Source organism: Triturus cristatus, chromosome 1_1, assembly GCF_964204655.1.
Source record: "Triturus cristatus chromosome 1_1, aTriCri1.1, whole genome shotgun sequence".
Classification (NCBI taxonomy): domain Eukaryota; kingdom Metazoa; phylum Chordata; class Amphibia; order Caudata; family Salamandridae; genus Triturus; species Triturus cristatus.
Window position 1 is genome coordinate 724,440,884 of NC_140579.1, and position 15,887 is coordinate 724,456,770.

Consider the following 15,887-nt stretch of genomic DNA (forward strand, 5'->3'; position numbering starts at 1 on the left):
CTTATTGCATCTAGTACCGCAAACCAATAATGCCATGAGTGTCAAACACCTTCTGTGTCAGTAACAAAGCCATTTCCTCAGTACTGCCAAAGTTTAACTCAATATATGACAGGCATCTGATGTTGAGAGTTGCCTGCCTACCCCGTACGAAACCACATTGATTGCTGTGTACTAAGTGTCCAATTACAGTCTTTAACCACAATGCCAGCAGTTTGCCCAGTACCTTATTCGTTTTGAGCAGAGAAAGTGGACTGTCGGCCTTAAGAAGTCCCAAGGGTGCTACCCTTGCTTCCTTAGTACTATCAGTGCTTCTTGTGGGGTTCTTGAAATACCTACAGCAGTTTGCCAGCCAGCCTACCAGTACACGCCTCGTACCATTTTGCCAGGGGTGCCCAAATTTACAAGTGTTTAGTTCCTTAATTGCCTCCGTGATTTCTTTTAGTGAGGAGTGCCTATTGCCTGCACTGATAAGAGTTGGGTATCCCTCAAGTTCTACTGTTTCATAGTTTTGGTTTAGCTATTTGTAGTTGGGTGTAGAAACCTGAATATAGGTATGTATGTGTAGGGGGTTGTTCCCTGTATGTCCCTAATGGCAGTGATGCATGTAGACACCCAGTTACATTTCAAGAACCAGGACAGTAGTTAGCCATCAATTATTTATTCTAGAATAACTGCTATCATTTTTCCAGTATCTTCAAGTAAAGGGCCTCTAAACAACCCTTCTCAAGTCTATTCTCCATGGTTGCATTCAGTAACCTGGACAGTTCCCTCTTTATTTAGGCAGTTTCCAGATATTGACGAAAGACACTGACCTGGGAGATCACAATGCCTCAACACTAGTTTTGCACCTTGAAGTATTGCCTTGATTCACAAGATGTACATTACTCCGCCATCTAGTGGTTGGGTCAGGAATACTCTTAATCCTTTTAAACCTCTGTTTTTAGGTCTCACCAGAGCCAGTGCGCATGCACTGCTCTGCGAGGCTTCTAGTAAGGACTTTAAACTCGGACCACACGCTCGTGCGTGCGGTCCGAGTTTAAAGTCGCACACTATTGGCCTTTACGTGTGTCTTTCTAATAAAGACAGCACACAATTGGCCAAAAGCAGATGCATGTCCCGCCTTCTCTCTTCCCTGGCCTAGGGAGCTCGGGAGCGAGCAGCAGCGCGGCCGGGTGCCAGCTGCATACGGAGTAGTTTCTTACCTGTAACTCCAGTTCTGTAGTAGGGGTATCTCTGTTATAGTCATAATCTATTAATAGTCCCGCCCATGTGCGGGGACCCCGGAGCAATCAAAATATCTCTTAAGCTGTCCTGCATTTGCAAACCTGCAAAGACACTTGAGACAAAATAATACAGCCTAATAACAATATGGCTGCACTGGCCAACACTTCCTCTGAAGTGAACACAAAAGCCAAAACAAAGTTGAAATGTCATTTTTATTCACATCTGACATGTTCCTTTATTGTATCACACTCCCTTCACCAAAATCCCTTTGAACAATAGAGAGGAAGGGGTGGACAGACAAGCCCTATAGGCTGTCATTATGTGTCTGCTAAAGGGATACCGTGCCTTTAAGGAACTCTCCAGAGACCCCCGGTATCCCAGGATGCACAGCCAAAGCAAGTTACTTTCAGTTCTTTTTGAAGGTGTATAACAGGCCTGATACTGCCAGTTTTACTCCACCGGGGAGGAGGGAGGGTCGCTTATGACTATAACAGAGATACCCCTACTACAGAACTGGAGTTACAGGCAAGAAACTACTCCTTCTGTAGTAGGGGATCTCTGTGTATAGTCATAATCTATGAATAGAATGGCAAGCCCATCCCAACCAACTAACAGCGGTGGAGTAAAAACCAAACACCAACAAATTACTGTGCAAATTCCTCAGCGAAGCCTGTCCAACCTGCGCATCTGCCCTAGAATCAGAATCCAGGCAGTAATGCTTTGTAAACGTATGGACCGACTTCCAGGTGGCAGCCTTACAAATGTCAGCAATTGGAACATTCCTAAGCAAAGCTGTAGTCGCTGCTTTGCCCTTAGTCGAATGCGCTGTAGGCTTACCCCCTAACGTCTTATTAGCTTTCTGATAACAGAGCTGAATACAGGACACAATCCATCTGGAGATGGACTGTTTTGAGGTAGCTAGACCAGTTCTTACTGAACCATATTTCACAAACAGTTGATCCGACCTGCGGATGTCTTTTGTCTTATCTAGATAGAATTTCAACACCCTACGCACATCTAGTGAATGCAGAGACCTCTCCGCCAGAGAGCAGGGATGCTGAAAAAATGTAGGCAAAGTTATCATTTGATTTACATGGAAATCAGATATCACTTTAGGCAAAAATTTAGGATGAGTACGCATTACCACTTTAGAAGCATGGAATACAGTATACGGCTCTTGACAACACAGAGCCTGAATCTCACTTACTCTCCTGGCCGATGTAATGGCCACAAGGAAGGCGGCCTTCCAGGACAAATGCTGCAGAGAAGCCTTATGAATAGGCTCAAAAGGCTCCCTCATTAATCTGGACAACACCACGTTCAGTTCCCATGGTGGAGAAGGTCGTCTAACAGGGGGAAACACCTTACGCAAACCCTCCAAAAAATCTTTAATCACAGGGATTTGAAAAAATGAGGTTTGGGAAGGGCCCTTTCTATACGCAGTCAAAGCTGCGAGATGAACTTTAATAGACTGAAAATTAAGCCCAGATTGAGCTAACTGCAGCAGATAAGGCAAAATAACAACATCTTTACAGGATGTAGGGTCAACGTCCTTTGCCTTGCACCATAAGCAGAATCTCTTCCACTTATAGGCGTAAGAAGTCCTCGTAGACGGTCTCTTCGCCTCTTTCAAGATCTCCATACAGTCCTGAGGTAGGTTCAAGTGTCCATACTGTACTAGCTCAGGAGCCATGCTGCCAAACTCAAGGACGAGAGATTGGGGTGAACCATCTGTCCTCCGAACTTCGTGAGAAGGTCCGGCCGACACGGCAGGCGCCGGTGTGGCAGAACAGACCGGTGAAGAAGGTCGGAGAACCACCATTGCCTCGGCCACTCCGGAGCAATCAGGATCATCCTGGCTCTGGATTGCGACAGCTTGATCAGCACCGCCGGAATCATGGGAATGGGTGGAAAGGCGTAGAGAAAGCTGTTGGACCAGCTGATCCATAGGGCATTCCCCAGTGTCCCTGGTTGGTAGTACCTGGATGCGAAGTCGCGGCATTTGCTGTTTTCTGCCGTAGCGAACAGATCGATGTCCGGAGTGCCCCACTCTGCAAAGACGTCTCTTAGCACGTCGTCGTTTAGCACCCTCTCGTGATTTTCTTGACCGAGCCTGCTGAGCGCATCGGCTTGGGCATTCTGCACTCCCGGCAGATGGGTTGCCGTAATCGTGAGGTTCCTGGCCACCAGCAAATTCCAGATCGTCTGTGCCTCCCGAGACAGCGTGCGTGAACGGGAGCACCCCTGCTTGTTGAGGTAATACATGGTAGTAGTATTGTCCGTCTGAACTAGCAGGGAGTTCGTCGTGAAGAAGGGATGGAACGCCTTCAGGGCCAAGTGTACTGCTCTGTGTTCCAAAAAGTTGATGTGGTAAGTCATCTCCGTCTGTGACCATATCCCCTGAATCTGAAGAGGGCCCGAATGCGCTCCCCAGCCCTGGAGAGACGCATCGGTCACTATGGTCTGGACCGGAATATCCTTGTGAAAGAGAGTCCCCTTGCAAACATTCTCTGAGGAGCACCACCATTTCAGAGATTGGAGAGCGTGTTGGGACAGATGAATCGTGTCCTCCCAACGCCCCCGCCTCTGGTCCCATTGATCCTCCAGACACTCCTGCAGGGGCCGCATATGCAGACGTGCATTGGGGGTGAGAAAGATGCAGGAAGCCATCGACCCCAGTAAGGAGGACACCGTCCTCACTGTAGGAGAGTGGGCTGAGAGGAGGTGCAGGGCCTTCCCACGGATCGATAAGCGTCTCTCCTCCGAAGGACACACGCTTGCGTTCAAGGTATTGACTGAGGCCCCCCAAGTACTGGAGGCACTGCACAGGGATCGGCACTGACTTCGACATGTTGATGTGCAGTCCCAGGCGATGAAGCAAGGCAGCTGTCCTGTTGAAGTGACACTGGGCTTCCCGGAACGTGGAAGCCTTGATCAGCCAATCGTCCAGGTACGGATACACAAACACTTTGTCCTTCCGCAAGTGTGCTGCCACCACTGCCATGCACTTGGAGAACGTCCGTGGGGCAGACTTCAGACCAAACGGGAGTACTGTATACTGGTAATGGTTGTTGCCTACCAGAAACCTCAGGAACTTGCGATGCTTTGGTGCGATCGGCACATGAAAGTAAGCGTCCTGCAGATCTATGGCGCACAGCCAGTCTCCTCGATGCAACTGAGGGTAAATCTGATGCAGGGACAACATACGGAACTTTTCTCTGCGGATCCACTTGTTTGCTTGACGCAGATCTAGAATAGGCCTGAACTCGTTCTTGTCCTTTTTTCTGACGAGAAAGAACCTGGAGTAAAGGCCTTTTCCTCTTTGCCTCAAAGGAACAGCTTCTATCGCGTTCTTCCTTAACAGAACGTCCGCCTCCCCCTGGAGCTCCCGCACCATGTAGGGAGAGCGCACTGGTGGAATCTGAGGAGGCGGGCTGGTGAAACGAAGACTGTATCCATTGAAAACAATATTCAGCACCCACTTGTCCTGAGTTATTTTCCTCCACTCTGCCAGGTAGTATTGAATACTTCCCCCTCGTCCGTTACCCGCTCCGGTGGGGGGGAAGTGACCTTTCAGGGCTTCGACCCGGCCGGGCCTTTGTTCCCCGACGAGGATTGCTGCTGGCCTCTGCCCCTCTGGCGCTTCTGAAAGGACTGCCTCGGGAACTGTTGCTGTTGCTGTTGTTGGTGACCAGACTGACGCCCTTGACCGCGTTGCTTAGAATAACGCCTGCCATAGGAACGGAATGACTTCTTCTGCTCCTTGGGTTTCTCCAACCCCACGGCCTTCAGGGTTTCTGCTTCGGCCTTCATGCGGGCCATCTCGTCATCCGCATGAGACCCGAACAATGTCGAGCCAGAGAAAGGCAAGTTAGCAATCTTCTGCTGAGCTTCAGGTTTTGGAGAGGTAAGCCTCAGCCAGGAATGTCTCCTCATGTGTACTCCATGACAGTACCCATGGGCCGCCAGTAACGATACATCCCCCGCCGCACTGATGATCTGGTTGGAGACCATCATGCCCTCGTTCAGCACCTCCTGGAAGTCCTCCCTTTTGTCCCTAGGCAGGGAGGCAGCAAACTGTTGCAGAGTCCCAAAGCGATCGGTCATAGCGACCCAGCAGGGCAGAGGCGCTAGCAGCCTTCATAGTCGAGGCCGACGTAGAGCACATTCTCCTCCCCAAGGAGTCCATCTTGCGACTCTCCTTATCCGGAGGAGCCGTGGAAGAGGGCGTCGGAGTGTTGTTTCCGAGCCGCAACACCAACGACAGAGTCCGGGGGAGGGTCCACCCTGAGGAACGCCGGGTCCGAATCAGGGGCCCTGTACTTCTTCTGCAACCGCGAGGGAGCAGACTTCACCACCGCTGGTGTCAAGAAAACCTCCATGGCCGGTTCCTCCAAACCCGGAACCAAAGGAAGGAGGGGGCGTGACAGGTGAGCCTTGTGCAATGTCTCAAATATCACCGAGGTAATGGGAACCGGGACTGCTACTGAGATTCCCAATTTCGCCGCCCCCCGCATCAGCACATCCTGGAAAGTGGCAATATCATCCACCGGCGAGATTCGAGTAGGCGGAGTTTCCGACAGCGATGGAGAGAGCCGTCCATTGCCAGAAGAGTCCGTATACCTCGTGCCTCTGGAACGAGATCTATACCTCCGTCGTCCATGCCTTGTGTGAGTGGACGACCTGTGTCTACTCCGTGACCTCCGGCGAGATCGAGAGCGCGACCTCGGTCTGCGTGGAGCCTTAGGAATCGCCGGTAGCCGAGGAGACGGCGGGAGCTGAGGCACCGGCGGTGGCGGCGTAGGTCGCTTAGGAGGAGGAGGAGGCGGAGGAGAAGGCTTCTGTGGCAGCGGCCGAGGGAGAGGCTGCGGAGCTCCATCACTCCTTGCAGGAGAACCTGGACCAGCACTGTCCGGACTCCCGTCCACCCTTCTCTTCTTGGCGGGTCTATCCCGTGCTGAAGTAAACGAGGGGGGGCGCCGACGTCTCCTTGATCCACGACTGGAGATCGTAATCACCGAAGACGTGTTACCAGATGTCACCGACGTCTAACTGATCGTCGACCTCGTACGGCGTCGCCTCGCCGATCGGCATCCCCTCGACGTCGAACGGTGGCCCCTCGACGTCGAACGTCGGGTCGACGGAGAGTCTCTCGACGTCGACGGTGACCGATGCCTCCTCGACGTCGATCCCCTTCGCCTCGACGGCAATCTCCTGTGCCTCGACGGCAATCTCCTGTGCCTCGACGGCAATCTCCTGTGCCTCGACGGCAATCTCCTGTGCCTCGACGGCAATCTCCTGTGCCTCGACGGCAATCTCCTGTGCCTCGACGGCAATCTCCTGTGCCTCGACGGCAATCTCCTGTGCCTCGACGGCAATCTCCTGTGCCTCGACGGCAATCTCCTGTGCCTCGACGGCAATCTCCTGTGCCTCGACGGCAATCTCCTGTGCCTCGACGGCAATCTCCTGTGCCTCGACGGCAATCTCCTGTGCCTCGACGGCAATCTCCTGTGCCTCGACGGCAATCTCCTGTGCCTCGACGGCAATCTCCTGTGCCTCGACGGCGATCTCCTGTGCCTCGACGGCGATCTCCTGTGCCTCGACGGCGATCTCCTGTGCCTCGACGGCGATCTTCTTCGTCTCGACGGCGATCTTCTTCGTCTCGACGGCGATCTTCTTCGTCTCGACGGCGATCTTCTTCGTCTCGACGGCGATCTTCTTCGTCTCGACGGCGATCTTCTTCGTCTCGACGGCGATCTTCTTCGTCTCGACGGCAGTCGCCGGTGTCTCGGCGTCGATGTAGTCGGCGTCGATCCATCGTGGGGCTCGGTACGACGTCGCTGGTGTGTCGACGTCGACCGTGGAATCCTCGACGGCGACCTAGTCCTAGGTCTCGCCGGCCCCTCTCTCGACATCGAACGTCGAGAACGCCGCGATCCAGAGCCCTGGATCGACTGCGAACACACCGGTGCTTTACCTCTCGCCGTCGCCTTCGACGTCGAACGCGATCTATTAGCCGGTAGGTGTCGTTTCTGCTCCTTTTTCTGCCCGGAGGTCCCTCCAGTGGCTGAAGCATGGGCAGAGGAAGGAGAATGAGATCCTCCATGCCCCGAAGTCCCACCTGTCCTCTGCTTCTCCTGTCCCTGGAGGCGAATCTTTTCTCTGTCCCTCAGGGTTCTCTTGGAGAAGGTCTTGCAGATGGCACACGTAGCAGGGACATGTGAGGATGACAAGCAGAGGATACAGACATCATGTGGGTCCGTCTTGGCCTTTTTCCTCCCACACTCAGGGCGCTTGTCAAACAAAGCCATGCTAAGAGTGGGCAAATTGCACCAAAATGCAGGATGCAGTAGAGAAAGGCTCTAGACGTCGAATGAACACACTATTTATCCAAAAAAAACAAATTTAGTCCAAATATCCACCCAAAAGGGTAGAGCTCAAGCTCCAGGGTCCTGCTAGCAGGAGCCGGAAAAAAGAACTGAAATTAACTTGCTTTGGCTGTGCATCCTGGGATACCAGGGGTCTCTGGAGAGTTCCTTAAAGGCACGGTATCCCTTTAGCAGACACATAATGACAGCCTATAGGGCTTGTCTGTCCACCCCTTCCTCTCTATTGTTTAAAGGGATTTTGGTGAAGGGAGTGTGATACAATAAAGGAACATGTCAGATGTGAATAAAAATTACATTTCAACTTTATTTTGGCTTTTGTGTTCACTTCAGAGGAAGTGTTGGCCAGTGCAGCCATATTGTTATTAGGCTGTATTATTTTGTCTCAAGTGTCTTTGCAGGTTTGCAAATGCAGCACAGCTTAAGAGATATTTTGATTGCTCCGGGGTCCAGGCACATGGGCGGGACTATTCATAGATTATGACTATACACAGAGATCCCCTACTACAGAACTTGCATTCCTTTTGCAGCCGCATGGCCGTGTTTTTTTTTTTAAGTTTACTGCTGTTGCTGCCTAATCTCCCCGTGCGCTGCCAGTCCCCCACAAGCACCTCCCGTTTCTCCTTGTTTCACTTAGACAAGTCAATGCTATCTTTCCTGTGACATACAGTCACCACCAAAGAGTGCTGCTGCAGTATTCAATGTCGGACATTCAGAGCATCGATGTTCGGCATAGCTAACAGCAATACCAGCCACACATCTAATTTTCAATCAACTTTACAAGCATTTTATTAACTTATTTATTACCAGCGTAGCGGCTCTTTAAAATATATATACTTGTCGCCTTATTAGTTGTGCTTCATTAGTGAACAAATAAACAAATAAACATTACTTAAAGATGGCGCCCACATTAAATAGTTTTGTTGTAGTTACTTGCCTCTGTCTATGGCAGAAGCCGTAGCTCTCATCTCCCAGCATGCTCTGTTCTTAAAAACCTATTGTGGTGAGTGCGGACATTGGTGGCTATTACCAGTACTATATGGACATTTAAAAAAAGTTGTGATTTAACCTATTCTTTCTGCTTCCTAGCTTTTTTAGGCACAGGAAGAACTTTCATTGAGACTTTGTTTGGTTGAAGCGGCCTACTTCCCTGGGGCTGTGTGGAAAAGCGTTTCAGCCAAAGACCATCTTTCAGATTTGCCCAACTCCCCACCCTCCACCTCCCACCTTCGCTCCTTTGGTTAAAAGGAGCAAAATAGTGGAGTTATTGTCCGCCCGTGAATTCCTAACATTCCTCCCCCGCCATCTGCCTGAACCGTCCCAGCAGGAGCAGTGCACAGGTACATGTTTGTTTCTTTTAGAAGGGTCTGTTGATAAGAGTTAACTGCCATCTTCATGATGCATTCACATGGAACAATGCTCCTCGCACCACAAACGCTCTGTGCATCTCACAAAAGTGAAACACTTAACTTCTTGGTTAACTTGTAAGGGCCTCCAAGTCTGTAAACAAATATGGCTGTATCCAGCAGGGTGTCCGTTTAATCCTCACATTTACAGCCAGGACACAACTAGCAAACAACCATTTGAAATACAATAGGTATCTCATAACTAAAGTTTGAGCTATTGGTGTTGCATTATTATTTGCAACGACAATAGTACAAACGTTTAGCAAGGCGAGACCTATTGCATTGCAAATGCTTGTTTTTGTGCATTGTCTGGCCATTTGGTGCTGCTTGGCCCCTCCATGTCAGACGTGCACCCCAGAAGTCCCCTTTCGTGGTCACCATCTTACGATTCTTTTTCCCTCTTGGTGACTTGTCTTGCCCTTATTGGTTTCCTGCTAGTGGGCCACATGTGAATCCAGAAAACTCTTCAAGTTACAAAGCTACTGGTAAGTAACCATTTGGTTTTGCAGCAATAATCTTTTCAGAATTCACATGCTGTGCATTGATTTTGTAGCAGTATCCTTGATCAAATGAGTTTGAGAATACAATCAGATGTTTCAGTACTGTCTCACCTGTGACTGTTTACTTGGATTTCCATGCAATAGTATTTGGTGAAGGTGTAGACGGATGACCACGTGGCAGCCATATTTATGTTACTTACTGGAATGTTTGCTATGAAATCCAAAGTTTGTTCGGATTTCCTTTGTAGGAGGTATATGACTGCCCTATGTGCATCTAGGGTATTCAGCTTGCACGTTTTGCTTGTTGGAAGAAGCATAGGATCTGAATTATTTAATTGATGTGGGAGGGATTGACATACTCTATGGAAGGAAGCATAGGGTAGTCCACATGACTACCTTCTCCTTGTGCATTTGCACATGCAGCTCGCTCACCCTGCACAGCAACGCGATAGCAATTTGGAAGGCGGTCTTTTAAGGTCTGGAACCTCAGTTTTGCCTTCTGGAGCAGTTCAAAGGGTGCCTTTATTAGCTGTGTTTGCCCCAGGCTTAGGTTCCACATGGGCATAGATGCTGATCTGGGTGGAGCTACCCTTTTTGCTCCTTCTAGAAATCTTTTAAATAAATGGTGTCGAGAAGGTGCCATTTCCACTAGGTCTGACAACTACGTCCACCTTTGCTACTGTGGAGCAATTGCGATTAGTGTAATTTGCAACTGTTTTTACTCATCACTAGAGGTATGAGAGAAATTGGCGGAGAAGCCTACCCAAATCTGGCTGTCTGGATACAAAGTCGTGGCATTTTGTGTTTTCTGGGGGTTGGGAACAGGTCGATCTCTGGCATGCCCCTCTGCTGGAAGCACTCTTGAAGCACTTGTTTGACTGCCATTCATGTTATACGGATGCTTGTCTGGTTAATCTGTCTGCTTGTTCAATATCTACTCCTGGCAGGAGTATAGCTATCAAAATTATTCTTCTCTGATTAGCCCATCTTCAAATCTCCTGAGCTAGTTTTGATAGCAAATGAGACCTTGTAGCTCCTTGTTGGTTCAGATAGAACATAGTGGTTGCGTTGTCCATTTGGATTTGCACTGTCTTTTCCCTTACCAGCATATGGAAGGCATTTAGGACCAGGATAGACATGAGCTCCAGGACATTTATGTGTTGGATAATTTTTGTCCCCTTTTGATAGCCCTTTGATTTTAGTTCTCCCGTGTGCGCTCCCACAACCATTTTTGGATGCGTGTGGTGATGTTTACCGATTGAGTTTGTTGTATGAAATGTCTGTCCACTGTTATGTTGGCCACATTCCACCATGTCATCTCTTTCTGTACCTTTTGTGTCCCAGCCACTAGATCTTCCCAGCTTCTTGCGGCCTTTGACCATTGGTTTTGGATCCATTCCTTGGGTAGTCTCATGTGTAGTCTTGCATGGGGAAATCAGACAATATTTGGTCATTATTTTACCTATGGTCTTCACTGTTCGACACTGACCCTTTTGGTAGAGATGAGACTGTTCTGGGATGTCTCGAATCCCCTTGAGGGTAGGGAACGCTCTCGCTGCCACAGTGTTGATTATTGCTCCTTTAAAGGTCTTTTCTCTTTGAAACTCCATTGATGACTTTTCTAGGTTCATCATGGACCCTACTCTTTGAAGGGTGTCCTTGACCGTGCTTCTCCAAATTGTGAGCTTGCCTTGATTAGCCAGTTGTCTAGTTAAGGGTCAACATGCATTGCTTCCTTGGTAGGTATGCTGCCACAGAAGCTAGGCATTTTGTAAACACACTGGATGCTGACTTTATCCTGAAAGAGAGCATTGTGAACTGATGACGGTTCTGGTTGACGCAAACGTAGGTGCCTTTTGTGCTTGTGGTTCATGGGGATGTGTAAATAAGTTCACTTTGGGTCTATAGTCGCCATACACTCCTTTTCCCGCAGTATTAGGATGACCTCCTGGACTGTCATTTTGACTGTTGTGTTTTTATAAATATGTTTAATAAGTGAAGGTACAGAATTGGTCTTAAAGAATTGTCCAGTTTTGGAACTAGGGAGTATGCCAAGTAGTTTCCCTGATTGATTTCTGCTGTGGGTGCTCTCTATTTTCCACTCTTCTAAGAGTTACTGCACTACGTATTGCAGGCATCCCCTTTCTTCCTTTGTTTGAATTTTTTTCTTTGGTCGGACCCCAGGTGGTATCTTTATAAGTTCTATGAAATAACCATGTTGGATGACGTGGGGGATCCATTTGTCTGATGTAATCCTCCTCCAATCCTGAACGAAGGCTCCTATTCTGCCCCCCATTGGTGTTTTTTGGTGGGGCTGGTATGTGGAGTCCCTGGTTTGATAAGCTTGCTCTGCTGGAGGGCTGGCTTGTCCCTCTCGCTCTACCCCTAAAGGGCTGGTGCTCAGTTGCTTGGAGCTGCCACTAATGCGTTTCCGACTGTGGTTGCCCAGCTTGTTGCAAGAGTGGCTCGGGAAACTTTCCCATCTAGTTGGACTTCTTGTGGGGTTGCCCCTCTCAGTTGGTGACATTGAAACAGCAGCACCTCCATTGATTTAGCCGTGTCATCCACTGCTGAACCAAACAGTTTAAGATGCTTGCCTGCACCTCGCTCTTGAACCCTGAAATCCATAGCTAGAAGTGCCTCCTCAGGGTTGTACCTGTGACCATTGGCCTGCTGGCTGTATCTGTGGCCTTAGGTGCAGACTTTAGGAACGTTTTGGCAATGGTCCTCGCTTCTTCTATGACTGCAACTGCCAGTCTTTGGGACTGCTCTGGGGAGTGGTTCATTAACTCTCCCACTTCTTCCCAGTGTTAGAGCATGCACTGATTTTGAAGAGCATTGGAGTTAACAATCTTCCACTGTGTTGCTGTCCCTTTCTCCATTTTTTCCCCACCATTTCAACTCTCTTGCTCTTTCTCCAGTGGTAGGTTGGTAGATGTGGAGACATTTGGCCCTCTTTCTTGCCATGGACATGATGTCTGAGCCTGCCACTGCATTTCCACAGATGTAAAGTGGCAGAGTGTTTATATTTCTTTTGGAACCTCTGCGTTACAGCCTTGCAGGCTGCTGGCTCCATAAATGCCTCTATTTTCTGGATCTAGAATGCTGGGAAGAATCAGAAGATTCTGGCAAATGCTTTTCAAAGGTAGGAAGGCTTCTAGAAAAAAGCAAGTATGTTCTTTTTATTCCAGCTGGACCCATACCAGTCTGCCACCCTTTTCAGCATTAACTTGTACATCAAGATGTCTTGCAGAGGAAATGGACTCGAAGGGCAGGAGTCGACGACTCCTCTGGCAAGCCAGCTTCGAGGTACTGCCACTTGTCGCTGTTGCCGTGCTGAAATATTCCATGGTCCTCCTGAACCTGCTCTTCGAAGAACATCTTGTGGCTGTGGTGTAGTGGGCTGTTTGAGTTCAACCTGCTCTGCCACCTCTTGGGTCGGCTCCCTCGAAGATTTTGATGGGAACCGAAATTCTTGAAGAGATGAGTCGAAATACATCATCTTGTGTAGAATCCCCACCATTTTGGCTTCGAAGCGCGTTTCCTTCCACGGTAGATCTATCCAACATCGGTTGTGGTCAGCGGCTTCTGCTGGGTCATCGGTCGATTTCTTTGCCCTCTACCTCTAGTCTTTCGATATAACGTTTTACCAAGGGATATCCTCTACTAGTATACCTGTTTCTGGGTGTGTGGGGCTCCCTGTGTTTCAATGTCACTTCAGTTGATGATTCTCTCAGCACCAAGGCAGTCATGTAAAACTTTGAGTCCAACTACTTATTTGATTCCCCTTAGGTTTTTCAATGCTACCTAAGGATGTTTATAGGGTTCTTGCTCCTTGTGTCTCTTAAGTGTCACCTCTGGTTCCAACTCGAAAACTTCTCCCTCGAGGTTTAATCTCTCAGCATGTGCTGCCTCTGTGCCATACAACCCTCCTCTTTACTCAACAGCCCGAGTTCCCTCATTGACTATATCCCTTTCTTCTTTGCTGTATGGTGGTATAGTGTGCCTGTTTCTGCTTCACTGTAGTCTTTAGCGCTTTCAGAAGTAACTCTGCGTACAGTTTTCAGTCTTCAGGGCTGTGGTCCATCTGGTCTCTCTGCAGGCAGAGGCTGTAGAAAGGATAGTAGTCCTTCAGGATGAACTTAGTGACACTTGGGTCAGAACTTAAGTGTTATCCATTTCCGTCAACAGTTCCATGCGTGGTCGTCAGTTCACGTTGTTCACCTACCTTCTTGGTGATCTGCGTTTTTAAGTTATTTCTCTCTTCATAGTAAATTTTCCCTTGCTGACCTTAACGATTCATCAAACTTATTGCTCTTTATTTCTCCAGCATTCGCAGAGCTTTGGCTGATGCTTCCAGACCCAACAGCAGAATAAATCATCTGAAAATGGACACACCAGTCATAGCACCAAGTGGCAATTGAAAACACCAGGAAAAAAAACTGAAAAAGGGACTAAGAGCATTCAAGCTAACCACTAGATGGCAGAATAATGCACACAATGTGAATCCCAAAAAGATTCACATTGCAAAAACAAACTTCAAAAATTACCTTTTACCCGTTGGATCTACCATAAGGGAAAATCAGAGACGCCTCTCCCAGCCGACAGCCAGCTTAAATAGATGTGAAAAGGAATTGAATGCCTTGCCAGAGCAAACAATAGGCTGACCTGAATGGTGAGAGAAGACTACTCTAAAAACTCGAGAATATGCAGGATGGGGGCTGTGGGCATCCTTTTTGAAACTGCAGTGTCAAATCCTGCTTGAGTGTGAAATCCTGCTTGACAGATGTGACGGGTACACATAGAACACTTGGAGCACAATTCTTATGTACTCACTGGCTTGACGACTCAATTTTCCTACCAAACGTCTGTGAGTTTGTGGGTACACTACCTGCTGCATACTGGATTTTAGAGAGACGTGAGAGGACACTAGGATTACCATAGTAACCCCCCTACCCCTCAGAGAAAGTTTTCAGCCATGCTCAGCTTGGGCTCTATCTTGAAAATGCACTTTCAAAAAAGGCATTTTTGTGCTTGTATGCAGTGAGGCAAATAGGTACTGCTGTAAAAGTAGGTAGGTCTAGGAACTTTTACTCTATTGGTTAGGGAGGGGGCTCGACTCAGCCAACCCCCAGCTTGTGCCAGGCAGAAATGTGGCACAGCCAGACACCCACTTGTGAACACTTTCTAGATCTGCAGAAGATCACATGAGGCCTAGACCTGCTGTCTAACATGAGAAGAGTCCTGAAGGGCTGGATCTATTTCATCTTGTAACCGGGACAAAGTAGTGGACTCCATGTGCTGGTGGGCTGACCTGCTGTGTGGATAGAAGGACACAAAAAGCTGCAAGAGGACTTTTTCCTACAATTCCTAGCTGACTAGTGGCAACTAGAACTTGCACTGGACTTTGCTGGAGGTCTCTGCCTGGCACCTTGAGACTCTAGGTATCCCATGCCCCTAAGGTAATGAAAGGCTTAGAAGTGTACTCCTGCCATTGCTTCGCCACCAGGAAGTTTTTGAAGCCAAGTGGACCCAACGCAAAAAGTACCCAGCTGACATTTATACGCTGTCAAATTGAATTTTAGATTCAAACCCATGGAAAGATCCAGCATCTCTGAAAAAAAAGACAAGGTCCCTTTCTGTTTTGGGACTTCTTAACTTTGAGCAAAAACTTCAACCACTAGGTGGCAGGATATATGCACAGTTTATCAATCTAGACTAGAGGATCCTCAAAACAGTGCTTTATGTAGGAGCTCTCTTTAGGTTGGCTTGCTATATAAATATGGCACTATGGCCTCTTTCGTATAAGTAAACTGAAGTGTGGGTGTTATCTAAAGTTTGCAATTGACTGCTTCGTAAACCATCTGGTGGCAAAAGACAATGAACTGGGCCAATAACCATGTGTAGATTCTTACCTTTGTCAGCTTGATCAAACTTGATATGTGTGCAATCTGGAAAGAGAAAAACAATATAACATCAGAATGGAGAAAAGGGTTCCGCGCTTTAGTGAACCTCTAAATAATAAAAAATATAATAGCAGCAGAAGCCACTGGGGTGTATCTGGTATATGTGCAAGTGAGTCAAGGAAGTGGAGGGCTTGGACATGTGACAAAACATGATGTACGTTTTGCTTGTATACAAAATAAACAACCCAACAGGTTCATGTAGTAACGACCGGGAAGAATTAGCTCCTTGCCTTTGTCATTTTTCAGATTGAGACTCTTAAAATGTTCAACCCTTGACTAGACCCCAGGCACAACTGAGAATACTGAGAAGTTGCTTCGGTGTTATAAGTTATACATGCGCCCCATAAAGGTGTCGCATTCAGCTGCAACTAGTATTTAAAATCCTTTTAACATGCAGCCTTTAAT

General features: G+C 48.3%; 1 protein-coding gene across 1 annotated transcript in view; it reads right to left on the reverse strand.

Moving 5' to 3' along the window:
* LOC146870960 (26S proteasome non-ATPase regulatory subunit 11-like) overlaps positions 1-15,887 on the reverse strand; it is a 322,339-nt gene that overhangs the window by 71,243 nt on the left and 235,209 nt on the right. Inside the window, exon 3 of the mRNA XM_085645717.1 lies at positions 15,432-15,467. Coding sequence (XP_085501843.1) covers positions 15,432-15,467 — 36 coding nt within the window. The remainder of the gene's footprint in view (positions 1-15,431; positions 15,468-15,887) is intronic.